The 22225-nt window shown below is 44.7% G+C and overlaps 2 protein-coding genes and 1 long non-coding RNA gene across 5 annotated transcripts; 2 read left to right on the top strand and 1 right to left on the bottom strand.

Annotated features, from left to right (window-relative positions):
* Positions 1 to 717: 717 nt before the first annotated feature.
* On the top strand, positions 718 to 8663 carry LOC310712422 (uncharacterized protein). Its single transcript, XM_083515467.1, has 5 exons — positions 718 to 870; positions 2368 to 2566; positions 4719 to 4865; positions 7335 to 7469; positions 8342 to 8663. The coding sequence occupies exons 1-5, from the start codon at positions 853 to 855 to the stop codon at positions 8449 to 8451; spliced, it is 609 nt and encodes a 202-aa protein (XP_083371593.1). The 5' UTR covers positions 718 to 852; the 3' UTR covers positions 8452 to 8663.
* Positions 4768 to 9236, bottom strand: LOC310712431. Its single transcript, XR_014528884.1, has 2 exons — positions 9122 to 9236; positions 4768 to 4988 (listed from the first exon to the last, which is right to left on the bottom strand). It is a non-coding gene; the product is annotated as an uncharacterized lncRNA (long non-coding RNA).
* A 223-nt stretch (positions 9237 to 9459) lies between these two features.
* LOC310712423 (uncharacterized protein) lies at positions 9460 to 18572 on the top strand. Of its 3 annotated transcripts, XR_014528878.1 has the most exons (7): positions 9460 to 9765; positions 10508 to 10690; positions 10920 to 11109; positions 12516 to 12662; positions 14532 to 14663; positions 15318 to 15764; positions 18228 to 18572. XR_014528878.1 is itself a non-coding variant. In XM_083515469.1 (6 exons), exons 2-6 carry the CDS (start codon positions 10667 to 10669, stop codon positions 15404 to 15406), a joined length of 582 nt encoding a protein of 193 aa, XP_083371595.1. In that variant the 5' UTR covers positions 9460 to 9765; positions 10530 to 10666; the 3' UTR covers positions 15407 to 15823. The 3 variants fall into 3 exon arrangements, 2 of the variants coding, with proteins under 2 accessions (XP_083371595.1, XP_083371594.1); XM_083515469.1 differs by lacking the exon at positions 18228 to 18572 and having other exon boundaries at positions 10530 to 10690; positions 15318 to 15823; XM_083515468.1 differs by lacking the exon at positions 18228 to 18572 and having other exon boundaries at positions 15318 to 15823.
* Positions 18573 to 22225: the final 3653 nt, after the last annotated feature.

The following is a 22225-nucleotide window of genomic DNA, read 5'->3' as shown; positions in this document are numbered from 1 at the left end:
GAATTGGACGGCCAAGCAATGACTACAAGGGAGGCTTTTTTTGGCATTGTGGGGGGGGGGAGAGGACAGGGAGAGAAGAGAAGAGTTTCCAGGTCCAATTCAAGTGCTCACATTGATATGTAAAGTCCTAAATGAGGCCCCACATATCTGAAAGACTGCCAATAGACCTTTCTGAGTGCTAAAATCACCACATTGGCTACCTGTGCAATGAAATCAGAGGCTTCTTTCATTCTAAAGAAGAAACTTTGTGTAGGACAGCTAGTAAAAGGTAAAGGACCCCTGGACAGTTGAGTCCAATCAAAGGCAACAATGGGGTTGCGGCGCTCATCTCTCTTCCAGGCCAGGAGAGCCAGTGTTTGTCCACAGACAGCTTTCCGGGTCATGTGGCCAGCATGACTAAACCGCTTCTAGCACAACTGAACACTGTGATGGAAACCAGAGCACATGGAAACACTGTTTACCTTCCTGCCGCAGTGGTACCTATTTATCTACTTGCACTGGTATACTTTTGAACTGCTAGGCTGGCAGGAGCTGGGACAGAGCAACAGGAGCTCACCCAGTCGCAGGGATTTGAACAGCAAGCACAAGAGGCTCAGTGGTTTAGACCACAGCGCCACCCACTCCCCTAGGACAGCTAGTACATTGTTATTAAAACATGGCTTTCATTGTTCCCATGGGAGCTGGGGATTGTTAGGTCTAGGCAGAAAGAGGGGTGTGTGACATCATTGGAAATATCACAAAGGCAGACATGGAAACCACCCAGAATCATGCTTGCTAGATGAGCAGCACAGAGGAAAGGAGGCAGTGTTCCTGTGATCAGATGCTGAAGGACAGAACCAACTATAGGGAGAGATGATACTGAGCAATAAGGTACATCCCAATCCACAGACCCGAGAATATGCTACCAAATCACTTTGTGTCTTGCTTCTGGTCAAGAAGACAGAGTAGGCAAGACTCTGGCAAGCTGCTCCTTTATTCACAACCTTTTTTTCAGCGGCAGTAATGCTTCTGAATACTAGTAGCTGGAAACTGCGGGAGAGGAGAGGGCTGTTGTTCTCAGGTCCTGTTTGAACGTTTCCCTCAGGTATCTGGTTGGCCACTGAGAGAACAGGATGCTTGTGTTCTTAAGTTCCATATAGTTCTTGCCCCTCTGCCTTCCAGTCTTTTGCCCCCCCCTTCTCCTTCCTCTTTACCCTTTTCTTCTAGGGACAAATGTGTGGAAAATGAACTGGGAAGCACAGGCAGTTGGCATCCTTTTCTAGGAGCTGAGGGTCCCACACTCTGGCAGGGTTTAACAATCAATCCCTCTTTCAGGGAACTCTGAAAACGGTACCTCTGCATGGGGAGGAAAGGGGTTTTCCTAACATCTCTCAACACGCTTAGCAAACCACAGCTGCTAGGATCCTTTGGAGGAATAATAATAATAATAATAATAATAATAATAATAATAATATATACCCCGTCCATCCGGCTGGGTTTCCCCAGCCACTCTGGGTGGCTTCCAACAGGTTTTATAAAAAATAAAAGATCAAACATTAAAAACTTCCCTAAACAAGTCTGCCTTCAGATGTCTTCTAAAAGTCAGACAGTTGTTTATTTCCTTGACATCTGATGGGAGGGCGTCCACAGGGCGGGTGCCACTACTGAGAAGGCCCTCTTCCTGGAGGACGCTGTGTCTGTTTAAGGAGGCATGATATTGCTTCAAATGTGTAGTGCAGGTAGGGCAGGTGGAACTCTGTTCAGAAGAATCCCAGAGCAGAGCCAACTAATGCTAGTTTTGTCCCCATCGCCTTCACAAGTTATGTTCTACAAGGTAAACACTAAAAGGCCTGGAAGCTGACGAATAGTGCTACCCTCTCAACTGGTTCCAAGTAAGAAGGCAGGCATGTGAGGATTTTCTGAGGGCAGACTGAGGTTTGTTGTGCATTTCCTCATTCTTCCAAATGGACCATTCTCTACTGAGATGGACCAAATAGTCTCATTCCGTATAAGGGAGCTTCCTTTGTTCCTATGAGCACCTCCCAAACCACCTTGCAAGTCCAATGGCACAGAGTAGGAGCCTATGGAGTGCAGGAGATGTGCCATTCATCAAGCCAGAGGGATGATCCTTTAAGAGACTCTAGTTGTTCAAAAGGAGACAGAGCCTAGACGAGGTGGACTGGAGTGTCATCATCCCAAGCCTTATTAGAGTACATTGCTCACTAGGAGGTCTCCATGGTACTGAAACAAGCAACCTGTATTGCTTTATCACCTCCTTCCTGTTACCAGAGCAGGGCAGTTCCCCACACCTGCTCTGACATATCAATGTGATGTCTTACTATTTTAAGGATGCCTGATGATGCTGGACTCCCCCCCCCCTTTCTGCAGGTCCTCCTCAAGATCTGCCAGGCAACTTTCCGGGAAAAGACATACTTTACTTTGTGCTGCATCAACCTCACCTTGCTCGTTATTGTCATAGGATCTCCCTTAATGCTATGGCATCATTATGAAGATGCTCAATATTTAATGCTGGGATGGTGGACCATATGTGATCAGTTAGGATGCGATGCCATTTTTGTCATAAATGGTAAGTGGCATGCTTGTTTAATATTGGGGATGGGTGGGGCGTTCCTGGGCCAAATGAGTAATTGTTAATTGATTACCAGGGCTATAAATGGTGCAGTATGCTAAGCTGAAATTATGCATCCTATGTTAGCAACACTATCACCAGAAAAACAACAACCAACTGAGCAAATTAATGCACCTTTTAAACTGCATACTGTAGTCTGCACATTTCTACTACTTTATAGGTAGGAGACACACTGGGATTTTTCTCCCTTCCATCCAGCACTTCAGCTAGCAACAGGGTAACATGTGCCTCCATCATGAGCAAGATCCAGTTGATCTATTTTCTTAGAGATGATTCGTGGGGGCTCTGCTACCCAGTAGGCAGAAGTCAAAGGCCACCAACCAGGGAGGACAAAGAGAGAGAACAGAAAAATGTCACCTGGATAATTCTGGCTCTATAGAGACACCTTGTTACTCCTGTTCTTGATACCAGACTTGAGTATGGTTTTGATCATGAAAATATTTTGAAAGCCACGTGAGAGCCTTTGGGGGCAATGCAGGGAAGATGTAATTATTCTAAATAAGTAAACAGATGTTGTGGGGAGAGCAACTCCCACCAGAGCCACAGCAAGCAGGCAGGGGAGGCCAGATTCATTCCTCTCCATCATCATGTCAACATTAAACACCTCCATCTCCTCGGAATGAGGTGGAGCTCTCATTGAGCTATTGCTGACAGGTTTATTGTTGCTTTTGATTTGTTATCTTTCACTATGCATTTTCTTGTTTGCTGCTTTGCACATTTTATATGGAAAGGCAGAGCATCCAATTAGCAAAGACATTTTGCTATTAATTGGTGTTCATCCTTTAGCTGGGCTGGGATCTGACCGGGCCTTTTTTAGTTGTTGCAGGATGAGTAATTTTAGGTAATTTTTAATAAAAAAAAATCTTTTGTGCATTTCAATTTGACATTCACTGCTTTTTTTAAAAAATGTAAGTCTCTCTGAGACAAGAATAATGGAATCATAGAATCATAGAGTTGGAATAGACCACAAGGGCCATCGAGTCCAACCCCCTGCCAAGCAGGAAACACCATCAGAGCACTCCTGACATATGGTTGTCAAGCCTCTGCTTAAAGACCTCCAAAGTAGGAGACTCCACCACACTCCTTGGCAGCAAATTCCACTGTCAAACAGCTCTTACTGTCAGGAAGTTCTTCCTAATGTTTAGGTGCAATCTTCTTTCTTGTAGTTTGGATCCATTGCTCTGTGTCCGCTTCTCTGGAGCAGCAGAAAACAACCTCCTCTATATGACATCCTTTTATATATTTGAACATGGCTATCATATCACCCCTTAACCTCCTCTTCTCCAGGCTAAACATGCCCAGCTCCCTTAGCCGTTCCTCATAAGGCATCATTTCCAGACCTTTGACCATTTTGGTTGCCCTCCTCTGGACACGTTCCAGTTTGTCAGTGTCCCTCTTGAACAGTGGTGCCCAGAACTGGACACAGTACTCCAGGTGAGGTCTGACCAAAGAAGAATGGCTTTACGGGACAGATATTAATCATGAAATAATAAAACACTCCCCAGGGACATATCATTTGGGGAAAAGGCTCAGGACCTCAGCACAAGGGTCAAAGCCAATGATCTGAAATGAGATGTTGGAGGGGTGGCCCAAGACATTTCGGAACCTGAGGCGGTCCCCAAAATGGTGCTCACCTCCCTGCCAGGGAAGAGGGGTGAGGCAAGATCTACATCAGGGGCAAGGTGGGAGGAGATTCTGCTGCCTGAGGCAGTCAGCTCACCTTGTCTCATGGGTGGGTTGGCTCTGGGTATTGGAAAGGAATACCTTTCAGTATTACAATGGAGTGATACTGCTTGGAACAAATCTCCAAAAATCTAGGAAGGAGGATGCAGAAGGTCTTGGACACACAAAATTCTAGTTGGGGCAGAAATGGGGTGAGGAACATGTGGTCCTCCAGAGGTTGCTGGGCTACAGCTCTTATCATTTCTGGTCATTTCCCAGGCTGGCTGGGGCTGGTGGGAGTTGCAGTCCAATGACAACCAGAGGGCCACAGGTGAGTCACCAGTGGGTCAATAGCCTGAGTTAGTCTAAGGAAGCTTAATATTTAATAATTGTTTTGTGTGTTGTTGTTTTTTAAAAATCCTTCCAGGATATATGGAGGCTACTCAGATCCTTTCAATATTGGCTGTCCTTATGAGTTTAATTGCTGTGGTTTCATCACGGGATCTCCTCTCTCGCCTTGCAACCGTGCAGATATGTGAAGCCCTGATTTCTTCTCTGGCGAACTTCAGCACAGGTACATTTGAAACCTCAGAGGCACTGCCTCTGCAACCTCAGAAACCAGAGGGCTGGGGCCAGGGAGAGATGAACACCATTTACTGTGATGTATGCCTTCAGTGCCTCATATAGCATCTTGCTCCTAACAAAACAAAAATAAAGCATACTAAATCAGAGGAAATGTGCAATTCTGTACCATTGGCATAATATATAGGGGGAGGTCATTTGAATCCTTGATCAGGATCATCTGAGCACAGAATTTCTATTTTTAATGGGACATTAAATAAACCTTGTTGATTTAATTGAGTCAATGTACACATTGGCAGATTTTCTTGATAATAGTGATAAAATACATTCTTATAATGTTTTTATATTATTTATTTTATATTATTTATTTATTTATTTAGTCTTATAATGTTTTATTTATTTATTTATTTATTTTATTTATTTATTTATTTATTTATTTATTTATTTATTTATTTATTTGCATTTATATCCCACTTTTTTTTCCCTCCAAGGAGCTCAAGGGGGTGTACATGGTTCTCCCCAATCCTCATTTAATCCCCACAACAACCCTGTGAGGTGGGTTAGGCCGAGAGACAGTGACTGGCTCAAGGGAACCCAGTGAGCTTCATGGCTGAGTGGAGAATTGAGCTCTGGTCTCCCAGGTCCCAGTCTGACACTTTAACCACTATACCACATTGGCTGTAAATGTACACAGTGTCTGATGTCCGTAGTAATGATAATAGATCAAAGTACATTATGACGATTATAATTATATTGTGCTAGCTGCATACCTAGAACATCACAAAGACAGGTCTCTGCTCCACGGGAGTTTAGAATTTCAAACATTTGATGAGGAAACAGCAGTGGAAGGTGGGAATGGCGTCTTGGACAGACGTGTGATGATTTTGATTACATGAACCTTGGAGTTGCATGCATATATGAAATCAGGTGTGCAGGTAAAGATGGTGCAGAGCCAACAAAGGGTTTGCAAAGCACTGTGAACAGCACCCCACACAGCTCTTTACAAACTCCGACAACCAGCCAGTTGGGTGCTTGAAGAGAGACCTGCGTGGTGCTTTGAAGTCCTAACAACCAGCTGGCTGTTGTGGCTTCAACCCTGCATGGTTCAATTCCAAAACCGTGCAAGTGAAAACATGCCACCTGACATCATTGTGATGTGTGATGGCCTCACCCTCCTGTCCAACTTGGCTGGGCTGCAGGGAAATAAAGGTGAGGTACCTACTGGTTGGCTTCAGTTCCTCACTCCTGCAATGAGGAACAAAGACTTGGGAGATGAGGGAGCATCTAATCCAGGCTTCCTCAACCTCAGCCCTCCAGATGTTTTTGGCCTACAACTCCCATGATCCCTAGCTAGCAGGACCAGTCATCAGGGATGATGGGAATTGTAGTCTCAAAACATCTGGAGGGCTGAGGTTGAGGAAGCCTGAGCTAATCCCTGAGGTGATACAATGGGTCAGTGCATATTTCTCTTAACCAGAAGGCTGGTGGTTTGAATGCACCCAGGACAGGATTCCCGCATTGCAGCAGGTTGGATTCGATGACCCCAGGGTTCCCCACAACTCTACAATTCTCTGATTCTATAGAACAGGAGAAGTGGGGCAGAATGTTTGGAAAGACACAAGCCCTTTTTGTTGGGGATAATTCAGATGGACATTCCCAGGTGTCAAAAAAGATTATTTATGTATGCCACCACTGCAGCCCGTGTTTTGTTAGCCCAAAAATGGAAAATGAGTGAGGTCCCAACGAAAGAAGAATGGCAACTTAAGCTGATGGATAATGCGCAACTTGCGGACCTAACATATAGAATCAGAGAACAATAAGAACATACGTTTAAAGAAGATTGGAAAATGTTTATTGAATATATGGGGGTGGGTAATTGTGTACATTTGAAAACGTTGGCAGCATTAAGATAAATTCAACAGTGTAAATAAGTTTTGATGGATGTAATAATGGAATACTGAATGGTTTAGTTTATGTAAAATATGCAGGGATTTATGATATGTAAATTGAACCACGGAAAGAGAAGAAGGGAAGTCACTGATATTTTAAGGTTGTTTAGATGAATATTCTAAAAACGTAAAATAGAAAAACTTAATAAAAATTACGTATATAAAAAAGGAAACACACAAGTCCCTGTCCCCAAGAAGCTTACAATCTAGAATGGTCAGCATGGAAAAACCACAGAGCGATTGTGCATCATTTATGTTTGGTTGCAACTGAGAATGAGGGTGCAAGGGATAAGCCAAAGGTCACACAGAGGAATCTGAAATAAGTGATATGAGAACAGGGCAGCAAGGGATAATGGGTGGAATTGTTCAATGGTGAGGGAGACCTCCGGTCAGCTGAAGATGGTGGAATGTGGGAAGAGTGGAGGAGGTGAACAGAGACAGAAAGAGAAACCAGGCCCCAAAGGCAAGGAGGGACACACATCACCCCAACGCTTCTTTCTCTTTGCCTGCAGGTATCATCCTGGTGTGCTCTCTGGTGATTACAGACATGAAGCTTAGAACCGAAGTAGATACAGATGGCACTCGCCTCACACTTTTCTGTGGTTTCTTCCTAGCTTGCTTTGTCTGCATCTTGTGCTTTCTCTTGGGTGAGTATACAGGTGGGAAGGAGTGGGATGCAGGTGAAGCTGGGAGTCTAGGAGAGCTAGTCTACATTCTCACCTGACATGATCATGAAGGTAGATTTCTCGGGCTGTGCTGACCCCTGGGATTTCCCCAAATGCAAGGGACTCCACATAATTTGTGGGAGTGAGAGACTTAATTTGGGCATTGTTGTTGTTGTTCTTTTTCATGTTGTTGTTATTGGAGTGCTAGTCTAGACAAGGGCACCATAATGAGACATGGCAAGGTGAAAAGGCATCTTCTGTGAAAACGCATGCAGATTTTCAGGCAGACTTCTTGAAGAAAAGTTCACAAAACTAATGTGGAAATTGCGGGGGGGGGCAAAGGGCTTAGTCATGCTGGCCACATGACCCAGAAGCTGTACACCAGCTCCCTCGGCCAATAAAGCGAGATGAGCGCCGCAACCCCAGAGTTGGTCATGACTGGACCTAATGGTCAGGGGTCCCTTTATCTTTACCTTTAGGAAAGATGACACTATGCACAATAGGAACCCATAGCGACCTTATGCTGACTCAGTGCTTTTTCTCCCCTCGGACAGTGACTCTCAGTGGCTACAGATGGGACTTCCCCTCCACCACTTTTCAGCTGGGGGAGGCTGAATATTTTTGCAGGATTGTTGAGTGTTTGCACACGGAGCTATGACTCACCATTTCAGCATGATAGTGTCCTTTAACACGGGTGGGTTGGCTGAAGTTGTTGGTGCTCACCTGAAACTACTTTGGTGACACTATCACCTGGGCATCTTTACTAGTTACAAAATAATAATAATAATAATGCACCATGAAACAGCCAAGTTGCAGGACGATCCGTTATGATCCGCTCTTCCCCTCTTTTCCAGGCACACAGAGCCTGCTGCGGCACTTGGGCTTCACTTCAGCAGAGGAGAGGTTGTGCATGGAAATATCCCCAGAGAAGAGTACACACCACCACACGGAGCTGCAATTGTAGACCATAGTCCATATCTACAACCACATACATTTCCCTATTGGAGCTAAACATGGGGCCCTGGAACATGATTGGATAATGGTTTAGGATGGTCTGCCTTGGCCAATATGGTGGCCTCCACATCTTCCCGGAACAGCTGATTACTTTACTCTCACTTTTTACCCACATCACTTTTACTCAGCAACATTGAAAAATAAAATAAAATAATAAAAACACTTGACAGCTGGATGTTTCTCAGTCAGAGGCAAGACAACAGATGATCACATAATTCTCCAACACCTCGTGGTTATTTTTTGTCTCTGTACTAATCAGTGCTACTCAGGGTTATTGGTTTTTCAGTCTTGCCTGTTGCCTCATATGTAGACAGGGATTGAGTAGGCATCTCCAGGCCGCTCCCCCAACCATGCCTGCCTCATACCACCAGTCCCATCCATGTTTGCACCTGGTTTTGCTGGATGTAGCGACGTCTCATGGCCAGGACAGCCCCCAACTACCTCCCAACAGAAGGAATGTAAGAACCTGTCCATTCCAGTTACCTCAGTTTCTTCATATTTCCAAGCTTATAGCCAGTATGGCTTAGTGCTTGGAGTGTTCAACTAAGACCTGAAAGTTCATAATCCTCCCTCAGCTATGAAGCTCACTGAGTGACACTGAGCTTCTAAGTCTAACCTACCTCACAGGGTCATTGCAGAGATTAAATGAGGAGGGGGAGAGCCATGTATGCCACCTCGATCTCCTTGGAGAAAATGTTGGGGACGTAAATACAATAAATAAACAAACGAAAATTTCAGTTCTCCATACTTCTGCAGCAATTGGCACATTTCCGCCCCGTTTTGTTATCATGATTTTTAAAAAACCCTTATGTCAGTTAATCACCATTTTAATGTGAATTTCTTCCGAGGAACAAAAGAGAATGTCTCCTAATGAAAAGCAGCTGCTCTGGTCTCTTGAGACACTTTTCCTGGACGGAGGGAAGATTCCATGGCAGTTGGAAGCCAAGACTCTTGAAGGCTGGGTGGCCATTTTGTTGTTAGGGTCATGACAAGAGAGGAGAGCAAACAAAGAGGAGGGTAGAGAGCATGGCTGGAATGGGAGATAGCTGAAGCTTTCTTTTTTCAGGCTCAATTGTGGTGAAGCCAAAAGCAAGTGTGTGTTGGGGGGGGGGGGTCTTTGTGCTTCCGCTCCTCCACTTACTGCAGCCCTGAGCCACAGGACATTTCCAGGATAACAAGAACCCTAGAAATATTAAGTATAACAGCTTATACAGCATCTCTGCCCCGCCTGGAAAGCAACAAAATGGGTTATCAGAGAGGCCTTGTAAGTGCATTTGCCTGAACATATTCACCAGCCTCTTTGCGATCAAGAAACCTGCCTTGCCAGGGAGTGGAATGGGCATTTCTGGCGTAAACAAAACAAATTGAGTTGTGGGCTGTGGGCTGAAGATGCGAGATTGAAATTCTTGGGTTTAAAAAATAAAATTGCTTTCTATTTTAGAGCAGAGTTAAGAGCTTGGAAGCTGGATATAGCCATCACCCTTTATGTTGCGTTTTATGTCTCATACACACACTGCTTTAAAAATATAAAACACACAGAGATCCCACTGGTAAAGGGGGAAGAAAGGTTCTTTACTCATGGCTTATTCTTACTTACAATGATGGCTTCGGATTCTAAACCTGCAGGATGGCAGCTAGTTTCTCATGGCTGCTTCATGCAGGAGAGAGGAAGGGCCAGAGTTTGGTGGGAAACCACAAAGTGCATTCCCCCCCCCCCTACTTGTTACCCTGAACCCCTTCCTCTGTTGACTAGAGGCATGTAAGGTTGCTTATAACCAGGGCTTTTTCAGCTGGAACTCACCAGAACTCAGTTCCATCACCTCTCAGGTGGGCACCATTGTCCTTATAACAAGGGAGGCATTTATGGTGAGTTCCAGCACCTCTTTTTCTAGAAAAACAGCACTAGTTATAACCCTGGTCGCAGAGTGGGGAGTGTGTTTTGAGGATGTGTTAGACTAGTAAGTTTGATGTGCATATGACCTGCCTACATTGAAAATATTTTTCAGCCTTTACTTTATGTGTGTGCAGTAGTGAGAAGGGGGAGAAATCCCTAAGGGGAAACAACCGATCATCTAAGATCTCTGGAAGAGCAGGGGGAGAACCCTTCTAGATCCCTTTTGAAAGAAGCATGAAGAGAAAACGATGGAACAGGGAGTGGATTTGACATGGAAGCTGACACAACAGAAGAGGTAAGATTGCCAAGGCAGTGGGTTCCTGTTTACAGGTCACCTCAATAAAAAAATGGCGGGAAGGGGCCTTGAATCTCACAGCACTTCTTGTGACAGCCCTTCAGATATATATATCATCCTGGTCACCCTCCTCTGCACATGTCCCTCTCCATCACATATGCCGAGTGCTTTGAAGAACCAGTGCCAGTTACTATTCTGATGTTGATCTTTCCCCTCCCTCCCTCTGCAGTTCTTCAAGCTCCGGCCTGGTTTCTACAAAAAACTACACTATGGTGCCGGCTGTGTCAACTTCCTGGTGCTTCTAATCATCACCGTATCTCCCTACTGGCTGGGGTATTCTGCAGAGGCAGGCAATTTTACTATGGGGGTTTGGACTTACTGCTTTCAGAAAAAATGTGGCCTCGTTTCTGAAAGGTCAGGTAAGAGACATGACTTGTGTTCACTTCGCTTAGTGTCCTTGGCCAAATGAGTTACAATCGGGGATGTTGCAGTTATACAATCTGCCTAAATTATGCAGTGTGGCAATCCAGTGGGTATCATGGCTAAGACGGGATTTGAATCCTGGTCTCCCAGATCCTAGTCCTACACTCTAACCACCACACTGGCACCGGCACCAGCCCTTTCTGAGCCAGGCTTCCTTCTAGAGGAGGGATCGCTGCTGACCTTTTATAATATTTGCTATAGCCCAGGTGTCAGTCAAGGAAAATGTGAGGCACCAAAGAAAGGGATATGAGTAACTTTCCAGAATTTGGCCTAACAACTGGTCTGTCTTCCTAGCCAATCAGGCTGTAGGATGTAGTTTTTCAGAAGGATTTGGCCTTTCAGAACTTTAAAGGAAGTGTGTTATCTCACAGCTGATGAATTATCAAACTGCCATTGTGGACTTGAGGTACCCACCTAGATGAGGTAACACAGGTGCTCATCATAAGATCAGCTTCCAGTTAGTGAAAACTGAGCTACTTTCTTAGGGGGAAGCTTTTTACCCATAAAAGGTAAAGGGACCCCTGACCATTAGGTCCAGTCGTAACCCACTCTGGGGTTGCAGCACTCATCTCGCTTTATTGGCCGAGGGAGCTGGCATACAGCTTCCAGGTCATGTGGCCAGCATGACTAAGCCACTTCTGGTGAACCAGAGCAGTGCATGGAAACGCCGTTTACTTCCCGCCGGAGTGGTATCTATTTATCTACTTGCACTTTGACGTGCTTTCGAACTGCTAGGTTGGCAGGAGCAGGGACCGAACAACGGGAGCTCACCCTGTCACGGGGATTCGAACCTCCGAACTTCTGATCGGCAAGCCCTAGGCTCTGTGGTTTAACCCACAGCACCACCTGCATCCCCTTTTTACCCATAGGTCTGAGCAAAAACAACCGTCTTTCTAGACAAAAGCCTGAACCAAATGAAAAACAAACAAATTCCTTGACTAGCCTGGCCAATGGCTGGTGTTCTTGTGGAACTGTAAATGCCCAGGTCAGGGCTATGGGGCTTTGTGGAGTTAACCCAGGTATGGCAAACCTTTGGCTTTCCAGATGTTGCTGAACAACAACTTCCACCATCGGGACGGGGAGTTGGGATACCACCAGCGGCTGGAGGACCACAAATTCCCCCATCCTGACATACTTGTTTCCACATTGCCCGTTCTTAGCCTCACAAGGACCTGTCAAGGGGACAATGAGAGAGAGCACTGGCCCAAGGTCACTCAATGAGTTTTCATGACTGGGTGGAGACTGCAGCCCAGGTCGTAGTCTGAAACTCTTTTCTCTCAGGAGAATGACACATTATAGTAAGGCAACTTTACATGTACTTGTTATTTTCTCTTTCCTTTAGTATATCTATTTGTTGTACGGGCCCTTTTGATAATAGCCATTGGCTGTGGTTTAACTGCCTTGATCACATCGTGGACTTCTTTTTCTCACTGTTTGAAAGAGAATACTGACAAAGCCATGATGTCGTTTGTGACTAACTTCATTGCAGGTATTATGTATATGCCATACACCTACGAAGGGTGGTAGAGTAACAGGATGCCTTTATATTACAGCTGTAGATTTTATTCATTATTGTTGCATTTGCATCCCACCTTTCCTCCAAAGAGCTCAGACCCTCCAAGTGTCCCTATTCTCCAGGGACAGTCCCAGATTTACAGAAGCCATGTCGGTTTCTGATCTGATCCCAGAATGTCCCACATTTCCTTAAAAGGTAAAGGGACCCCTGACCATTAGGTCTAGTTGCGGACGACTCTGGGATTGCGGCACTCATCTCACTTTATCGGGAGGGAGCCAGCATACAGCTTCCGGGTCATGTGGCCAGCATGACTAAGCCGCTTCTGGTGAACCAGAGCAGTGCACAGAAATGCCATTTACCTTCCTGCTGGAGTGGTACCTATTTATCTACTTGCACTTTTGATGTGCTTTCAAACTGCTACGTTAACAGGAGCAGGGACTAAGCAACGGAAGCTCACCCCGTCACGGGGATTCGAACCACCAACCTTCTAATCAGCAAGTCCTAGGCTCTGTGGTTTAACTCAAAGCGCCACCCGCATCCGTCCCACATTTCCTTAGGTCTTCCTTATTTTCATTGCAGAAATGTTGGGAGGGTATGGAGTCATGCAACCCCCAAGCCAAGTAGATAAGTGACTCTACAACCTTTAGAAGACATCTGAAGGCAGCCCAGTATAGGGAAGTTTTTTTAATATTTAATATTTTATTAGGTTTTAATATATGTTGGAAGCCACCCAGAGTGGCTGGGGCAACCCATTCAGTTGAGTAGGGTATAAATAATAATATTATTGTTATTATGGAATAGGTTGTCCCTATTTTCATTGGAGAAATGTTGGAGGGTAGGGGAGCTCCTAGTTCTCAACTTTTGCATTTAATTATCACGGCAACCCTGTGAGGTAGTTTGGTCTGAGAGACGGTGACCTGACCCAAGGTCACCCAGCGGCCTTCATGGCTGAGGTAGGATTTGAACCCATGCCTCTCAGGTCCTAGTCGAGCACTCTAATGACTACACCATATTGCGGGGGGCGGGAGGGGTGTGTGCGTGCACACACGTACAGTGAGTAAGTGTTTGAGCTTTAAAGACATTTTATTTAGGCTTGGCATTAAACAAAAACAAACCAAAAAATGCCCTGGAGAATCAGTGACGGCGTGGGGGGAGAGGAAAGGAAACCTTACAGTTGATAGAGGACGGTTGAGACCCAGTAAACCACAGGGTAGTAGATGAATAATAGTCACCGATTAAAAACTTCCCTGAGCAGGGCTGCCTTCAGATGTCTTCTAAATGTTAGGTAGTTGCTTATCTCTTTGACATCTGGTGGGAGGGCGTTCCACAGGGTGGGCGCCACTACCGAGAAGGCCCTCTGCCTGGTTCCTTGTAGTTTTGCTTCTTGCAATGAGGGAACCACCAGAAGTCTGCTTCTGTGCTCATTGCAAAAGAGCAGATCCTTCCAGTCTGAGCCAATTTTTGTTTTCAGGAATGGTGACCGAAGAACTATCCCAATAATACTATCTTTTATTGGGGAGGAGGGGAGGTTTCTGGGAACAGAAAGGGGAGAGGTCAGGTGCCATTTCCCATTTCCTCCCTCCTGAAACTTCCCCTATATAATGCATGGAGGGGAATTTAAAGGCTTGTAATGCTCCCAGCATCCCCCAACCTGATGCCCCTCAGATGTGTTGGACTATGGATCCTATCATTATCTCCCTGACTACTGGCCATGCTGTCTGGGGCTGATGGGAGTTGTAGTCCAATGACATCTGGAGAGCCCTGGGTTGGGGAAGGCGGGGATAAGCTGTTAGGGGATCATGAAGGACACCACAACCCTAATACTCTCTTCTTTGCCTGCAGCAATCTGCATGCTGACTGCTCTAGTGATTATATACACAAAGCTCAGAACTTCAGTAGATGATGCTGTGCTCCTGTCGCCATGCCAGGATTTCTTCCTTGGTTGCTTTGTCTTTGTTCTGTTCTTCGCCTTAGGTAAATATACCCTGGCAGTCCAGAGGGTGTGGAGTGAGATGGTGAACTCAGTAGTCTGGCCCAACAATCTAAAGCAGAGTGATGTCTAATTTAAGCTAGAATCCAGAGCTGTGTAGTCAAGCAATGCCAGGTGGACAGGAATGTCAGGGCAAAATTCTGCAAGCTCCGCATGCTAATGTGCACACAAAGTTAAATTGCCCTTAAACGAGGAGGGAGGGCAGAATATTTTCAAAGCATTTGTTGTGGCTTAAAAAAAGACCCACGCCAAAGGATCCCAAATAAATAAGCATGATCAGTGCAAGGGACAGGCTTTGGGATTTCTGCCTTTGGCATACACAGATAGTGTTTAGTCCACATCTGCACTGTACATTTAAAGCACTTGGGAGAAGCAGTTGTGACTTCTCCCAAAGAACCCTGGGAATTGTCGTTTGTTCAGGTTCCCGGGAGGAGACCCCCAGTTCCCCTCACAGAGCTGCAATTCCCAGAATTCCCTGGGATGAAGGATTGGTTGTTAACCCACTCTGGGGAATTGTAGACAGGGATGATGGGGAGTGGTAGCTCAGCAACAGCTGGAGGGCAAAGGTTTTGCCACACCTGCTTTAAAGGAAGTAGGCAGGTGGTTAAAGGCCTCTACTTTTTCTGTTTCTTTTCTAGCTACAGTCAACCTATGGTGGTACATACACTTGGTCTCAGCCCAGAAAAAGGCAGCCACCCGAATAACCCCAGCAGAAGAAGCACCATGACAACTGCAGAGCATATAAAGTTCCCTTGGTCCGTCACACCAGCAGATAGGAGGGTCTTGTAATGAGATATTTGCTGGGCTGTGCCCACCATAACAGGCATTCTGCTCTCTGAAACAAGCTCAACGGTCCTGGAGCCTGTTTGGACAATGAACAGTACTGATGTTTTGGAGATGGAAGGGGCTCTGGGAGATTTCCACAAAGTCACTTCTGAAAAGCCGTCTTCTGGAACTGCCCTGCTTGAACTTCCCCAGGGGTGCGGCCTCTTCAGCGATATTTAACAACTAACCATTTCTGCCGAACACAGAACACATCCCTTTCCGTGTCTAGGACAATTGTCCATGTCTCTCCACATTTTGGGGTATATTACTTGCAAAATTCACAATAAATGAATCAGATTTTTAAATATTTTTTTTAAAACCCTCTCTTGTCAAATGAATGGTGAGGGACTGGGGATCATCTGCTTGACCTGAAGAAGATCTTGGACACTCTGAAGAGCTGGTGGTGGTTTGGACAAGACTTTTTTTTTTTTAACGGAATCCTTGCCTCCAATAGTATCTTTAATGTGGGGTTCATTGGTCATCTCACAGGCACTGATCAAGCACAGGCATTCTACTCTCTGGGGCAAATGTTGGGTCTTGGAGTCCAAACGGACAATAGACATTCATAATCTAAGCAGTCATGTCACCTCACCAGGACCCATTGGGGATGTGGAAGGGCGTTTGTGCAATACCAATATGGTCCAACAGGAACACTTGCATTATCCCAGCTGCAGCTAGGTTATTTTCACATTCCCACTACTGAAAAGCAAAATATCTTTCTTTTGCTCTGAAACAAAAGATCTTTCTTCTGTTTCCAAGATAATTCTTATGTCTCCTTCTTAGTTCCACATAACACCTATAGCTATAGATAGAGATGAATGCATTTTTCTCAGTCATTTGCCTGAGGCAAAGGGCAAGATGAGACTGGCCTCCTAATCCATGTACAAAAGCTGACTGACAGCTGACCCTTACATCCACACCAGCAACAGGGCAGTGTCCTCCATTGGACCCAAAGGTGCCAGGCAATTTTGAGTCAACATGACTGCTGAGGGATTTCTTTTCTGGAAACAATTATCATGGAGATTAGTGCTAAATTAGTGCTAAACATCTGTTAGATTCCACTAGATCTGGCTTTTATGTTGTGTGAAAGATCACTTAAAATGCAAAAATTAACAGATGATAAGGAAATATTGGGAAAAGGAAAAGAAGTGTCATCTGAGTGTGGCCTTTGGGTTGCACCTGATGCAATGCTAGTTTGTGTTGGAAATCAAGCCTTTATCAGGAGAAACTGGCAACTCTCCCAGGCACCTGGCTTGGTCTCCTGTTGACCTCCCTGTCTGCTTTCCCGGCAAGATCCAGGCGATCCTTCTCAGCGTGAGAAGAACACACCCCTCTTTCCTGCCCCCCCCCCCGGGCAGGGGAAAGAGATAGACAGAAACGTATTTACATGCCTTTATTTCTGTCTTTGCAGCGTTACAGAAAACATGACTGCTCTCTTCAAACTCCTGCAGTCGAGAGGGTACAAACACTTCCTGTCCAGCTCATATTACACTCTGAGCTAATTCCAGTGCCCTCTGCACTGTGAATTGACTGTCCCTCTGTTTCCCACGGAACAGTCCCAACATTCCCATTATGGTTTGTTTTCAAGCTACCAGCAGCTCGCGGCTGCATTGCTTCAATATCGTAACAGTTTGGTTATCTTATTTTTTGCTGTCCATTTCATATACCGTATTTTCCGCTCTATAGGACGCACCCGACCATAGGATGCACCTTGTTTTAGAGGGGGAGAACAAGAAAAAAAAAATCTCCCCCTCTCTGTGCAGCGACCCTTCAGTGAAGCGGCAGGAGAAACGGAGCCCCTTCCATTTCTCCTCCCGCTTAGCTGAAGGGGCACCTACCCTTCAGCGAAAGGAACCTGAAGCCTCCGGAGCACAGAGAGAGCTCCCGCTGTGCTCCAGAGGCTTCAGGCGGCTATCTTTGAAGCCTGGAGAGCGAGAGGGGTTGGTGCGCTTCAGCAGAAGGCATCCCGAAGCCTCCGGTGCAAGACTTTTCTGGCTTCAGCAAAAGGAACCCGAAGCCTGCGGAGAGCAGCGGGAACTTGCACTGCTCCGAAGACTTCAGGCAGCTATCCCTGAAGCCTGGAGAGCTTTCCAGGCTTCAGCGAAAACAATGTGAAGCCTCCGGAGTGTGGAGGGAGCGCTCCCTCTGCGCTTTGGAGGCTTTGCGTTGCTATCGCTGAAGCCAAGGTGCCTGCATTCGCTCCATAGGACGCACACACATTTCCCCTTAATTTTTGGAGGGGAAAAAGTGTAGTTTAAAACCAATAGTTTTAAAGCCCACTCCACTTTTGTTGGAACTGTGCATACAAAATTCTGGCTGCGATGGTAGCATACATAAACAATATAACCAACTTTTTAAGGACCATACCTTTCTTTCAACAAGGGGTTCAGCTCCTTGGCTATGTCTGCAAGCCCTGCTTTTCAAGCAGCAATTCAGAGTGGTTTTCAAAAAATCCCAGTTGTTTCGCTGTAGCAGTGAATTTACGTGCCACATATCTGATGTAGTAGAATGTCAGTTGAAGGCAAGTGATTTCGAATTGGTAAAAGGGTGAAATTAGGCCAACTGCTAGGTTTAATTTTGCTCACAGTGTAAGGTTTCTAAGGCATGCACCAGGGATATCTGGTAGCCATATTAATCATATAGTGGGTTGGTTATAAGCACAATGAGTTTAAATAACCATCATAATCCAATCTCATGCAAACCTTATGTTTTAAATTTCACAGATTGGACGTTCACATGGAAACTGACATTCCAAGGCTGTGCATCTGAAGACTTGTGTGCCTTTCAAGGAAAACTTTTAAAATATAAAATAATTATATTAAAAGCATATGAAGCCAAATGCTACGATCCTGAGAGCTCCTCAAAGCAGAATGACCATGAAGGGTAGATAGGGGAAAGGAAAAGTCTCCTCCTTTTGAATTCCACAGAAGAATATTGGAGCCTAGTGATATGAGTAGATTGGAGCCTCGTGATGAGAGTAGATTCTCTGGCCTCCTGGGTTCTCTTTTTCACAATTGGTGAAATTCATGATCAAAATAAATGGTTTTGGCACATAACATCTGCATTAATATATCTGTATGTTTTATAAGTATAGAATGTGTGGAGTGAAGAGAATGGGTATTTGATAGCCAATTCAGTTCCATCCAAGTGTTGTTGTTGTTGCAACCATCCTGGTCATTTCAACTAAAAAGCAGATAAAAAATATTCTATGGATACTGCAGAATATGCATAGATGCACAATTAAAGTACAGTGATAACCAATTACAGACCTGCCCATTAAGTTTGCATAGTACATTCCCAATCAGACTTTACAGTTCTCTTAGAATGGCAATGGTGCTCACCTGAGAGATGCCAAAACTGATTTATGGTGAGTTCCAGCTGAAAAAAGCCCTGATCCAGACATTGTTCTCCTGCAGGAGACACATCAATGCAAGAACCAAAAAGCTGCCTATCTCAAAGGATGCTGGATAGGCAAGCAACTACAAATTCCTGGTTCTGGGAAAACTTAGGGAGTTGCTATCCTGATAATGAAGCACTGCCCTCTGAGTGTTGGGGGAAGTTTTGAAGTCCCAAGGGGGAGATACCTCTTTGTTTGCGGTGTCACAGGCAGCCATCCATTCACCATCACCTGTCTATATTCAACCAACTCATCACAAGAATGCTTTCTCTGGAACACGCTCACAGAATTAGAACAATTTTAAAAGAAGACAAACTACAATAGGTGGAGACTTCAGTAACTGCAGAGATGAAACCAAGGACCAAATTAGGCACCAACCTGTGAACAAAATCTGCAACCCAAACGTGGCAGAAATATTAACTGAATGGGACCTGGTGGACATGTGGCGGGAAGATGTAGGCATTTACACCATCCGTTGCCTCTTTCCCAAAGCAATCTCCAAAGAGGAACTGCAAGGTAAATTAAAAGGCATTCATACTACAGTGATACCTCGAGTTACGTACGCTTCAGGTTACATACACTTCAGGTTACAGACTCTGCTAACCCAGAAATAGTGCTACAGGTTAAGAACTTTGCTTCAGGATAAGAACAGAAATTGTGCTACGGCGGCGCGGCGGCAGCAGGAGGCCCCATTAGCTAAAGTGGTGATTCAGGTTAAGAGCAGACCTCCGGACCGAATTAAGTACTTAACCCGAGGTACCACTGTACCTGGTTTCAAGTCACTCAGGCACATTCTTTTGCATACATACACTTGCATACATACACCTACATACACTTAACTTGTTTGAATCCTTATGCAGAAATCTAGCATATGACGCGAAGGGTACCACTTCCCTAATACCCAGCAATCTAGTAGATCATGAAGCAGGGAATGCTAGAGGCCTTTAAATTGTATGGGAATCAGAATTAGACCACATAACTGAATAGCACAAATGGGAGGGTACCTGGACCCCTCCCCTCCTTAAATGATCTCCGCTCACTTACAGGAAACCACACTCAAGGTCATCTTCCACTGGCACTGGATGCCAGTCTGGTTGGCAAAAGTTAACCCCCCCTTTCCCCTTCATATTTGAACAGCTGTGGAAAACCTGGTTCATTTATCCTTGTGGGGTGATCATGCCCCCATGTTAAAAACCTTTGGAATAGAGTATTCTCCATTTTATCTGCAATTAAAAGCCAACCGATCTCTCCAGATTCTGTCTTAGACATATGGATAAGGATGGCACTGAAGATGGGATCTGAAGGAGGCATAAGCGACAAGTTTGGTTCAATTCAGTACAGTCTCACCAAACAGATCAGATGACTCAAAGTATCCTGTCTCCTTCCCAACAATCTGATGCAATTGGAACAAGGAGAAACAATGTTCCACATAATGTTCCACAATGTTCCACATAATAGTGATTTTGATAGGTCTCAGTAATAACTTTGGCTCCATTGTCCAATATTCAGTGCATACCATGGTCTTCCTACCCCTGTCCAATTCCCTCGAGCTCTATCTAGCTTGGCTACTTAAGCAGGCACCCGTGCCATACCTTGAGTCTTTAGCTGTTCTTTGATTTGGGTCATGGACGTTTTTTTATTGCATGGGTTTTTTTTTAATGCTTCTGTGAACCAAATCAGAGCTCACACCAAGTTATAGGAAAGGCAGCAGTGGTATTTCATAGCCAGTATATTGCTTTGTCCACCAAGGACCCTGTAACTTCATATAGTCCCTTGGACATTCAAGTAATACATAGATGGCATAGAGTTGCAGAGCAATGGTCCATATTGCTTCTGAAAAGAACCAATGTGTTGCAGAGCTTTTAGTTAGAGGGAGCCGTGCTACCGCTTGTGGCAGGGCTGTCCAAGAAGAGAACTTTAGGGGTGGGTGGAAATATTTCAGAAATGTATTCTGTTGTGTATATAAGGTTGTATGGGAACAATCAACCCCCATCAATTTGTTAGTTTTACAAAAGGTCTTGAAGGGTTATCCAGACCCAAATGATATTACTTACAATTTGAAAGGTTTTAGGATCCTGCATCATATATACACATATTAGTCTGAGAGTTTTTCAGTTTATCCAAAGCTTGAAATCAGTGAAACAGATGGAGGTCATTATTTTAAAAAGATTGCTAAGGAAGTTGGTAAGGGGAGAGAACTAGGTCCATTCCTCACTCCTTGCATGCCTTCCCCCTGGCCAAATCCCTGCTATTTTTGGTCTTGAAAACAGTATACAGCAAATTTATATTCATGCATCTTTGATCCTTCCCAAAATGGGGTTCAGTCAAGATGTGCACCTGTGCTTATTGTACTGTGTGCCCTTTGACAGTGCAGTGGGGTTGCTGCCCAGGTGTGGCATACGAACCCAGATGGGCAAGGTTATTGTAGAACAATCTAAGGGCCATATTTCCACTTTTAGTTGGAGTACTATTAAGTGGCTAAATTTTGGGAAATAGTCTTTTAGCAAAATAATTCAGTTACTCTGCAGGATTTCTTGCTATTACTTTCTCTAGCACTGAGAACAGTCAGGAGCACTCGCTGTATTCTGCTCAGCACCTACTAAAAACATTCTTGTTTAGACAAGCCTACTGAGATGCTTAGAAGGTTTTTGCAATTTTAATCTGTTTTAGTATTTTAACCCTTGTATATTCTGATTTTTCTCAAATTTAAATTTAAAATTTGAAGGACAAATCTGAAATATATTTGACATACTTACATGTGGGGCTTTCATGTTTTCTATAGACTTACTGTTCCATCTCCATCCAATATACCATTAAGTTCATAACCATCTCACAAAAACTCCTGCATCGACTTCTATCACTTTAATGCAGTGACAACTCTGAAATGCTCCTACTGTCATCGTAATGCAACCCCATGTGAAGGCGATACACCTGAGGCCTGCAGTTCCACCCTCCTCTGTGCAGTGAGTACTGTGTGGCGCAATAGAATGAACTTACACAGACAATGATGTGGATTAAAAATAGTGTAGGTGGAAAGAATGGCAGATGAAGGTGATTGATTACATGGAATTGGCAGAAATGACTGGCAGAATTCGAGACCAGGGAGAAGAGTCGGTGAAAGAAGACTGGAAGAAATTTAAAGACTATTTACAGAAATATTGTAAAATTAATGAATGCTAGAAGGATGTTGGATAGAAACTAAGTGGTTTCCAGCTGTAATGCTTTAAGAGATAGGAAAAATGGTTTACAAAAGGGTAAAAGCTTAATGGTAAGGATTTGCTGAACTAACAAACTGAAGTGGAATACAAAAAAGGGAGGTACGAG

Source organism: Podarcis liolepis, assembly GCF_965112155.1.
Source record: "Podarcis liolepis genome assembly, chromosome: 7".
Classification (NCBI taxonomy): domain Eukaryota; kingdom Metazoa; phylum Chordata; class Lepidosauria; order Squamata; family Lacertidae; genus Podarcis; species Podarcis liolepis.
Note: the sequence above shows the minus strand (reverse complement) of the source record. Positions and strands in the feature narration are given on the sequence as shown.

What these genes read in the sequence shown, in the direction of transcription:
- LOC310712422 (XM_083515467.1), top strand. An exon ending in TCTGGCGAACTTCAGCACAG is followed by an intron (nt 4,866 to 7,334) that starts GTACATTTGAAA and finishes CTTTGCCTGCAG; the next exon opens with GTATCATCCTGGTGTGCTCT. An exon ending in CATCTTGTGCTTTCTCTTGG is followed by an intron (nt 7,470 to 8,341) that starts GTGAGTATACAG and finishes CCTCTTTTCCAG; the next exon opens with GCACACAGAGCCTGCTGCGG.
- LOC310712423 (XM_083515469.1), top strand. Translation starts at nt 10,667, where the DNA reads ATGGAAGCTGACACAACAGAAGAG. An exon ending in AAGCTGACACAACAGAAGAG is followed by an intron (nt 10,691 to 10,919) that starts GTAAGATTGCCA and finishes CTCCCTCTGCAG; the next exon opens with TTCTTCAAGCTCCGGCCTGG. An exon ending in TGTTCTGTTCTTCGCCTTAG is followed by an intron (nt 14,664 to 15,317) that starts GTAAATATACCC and finishes TTTCTTTTCTAG; the next exon opens with CTACAGTCAACCTATGGTGG.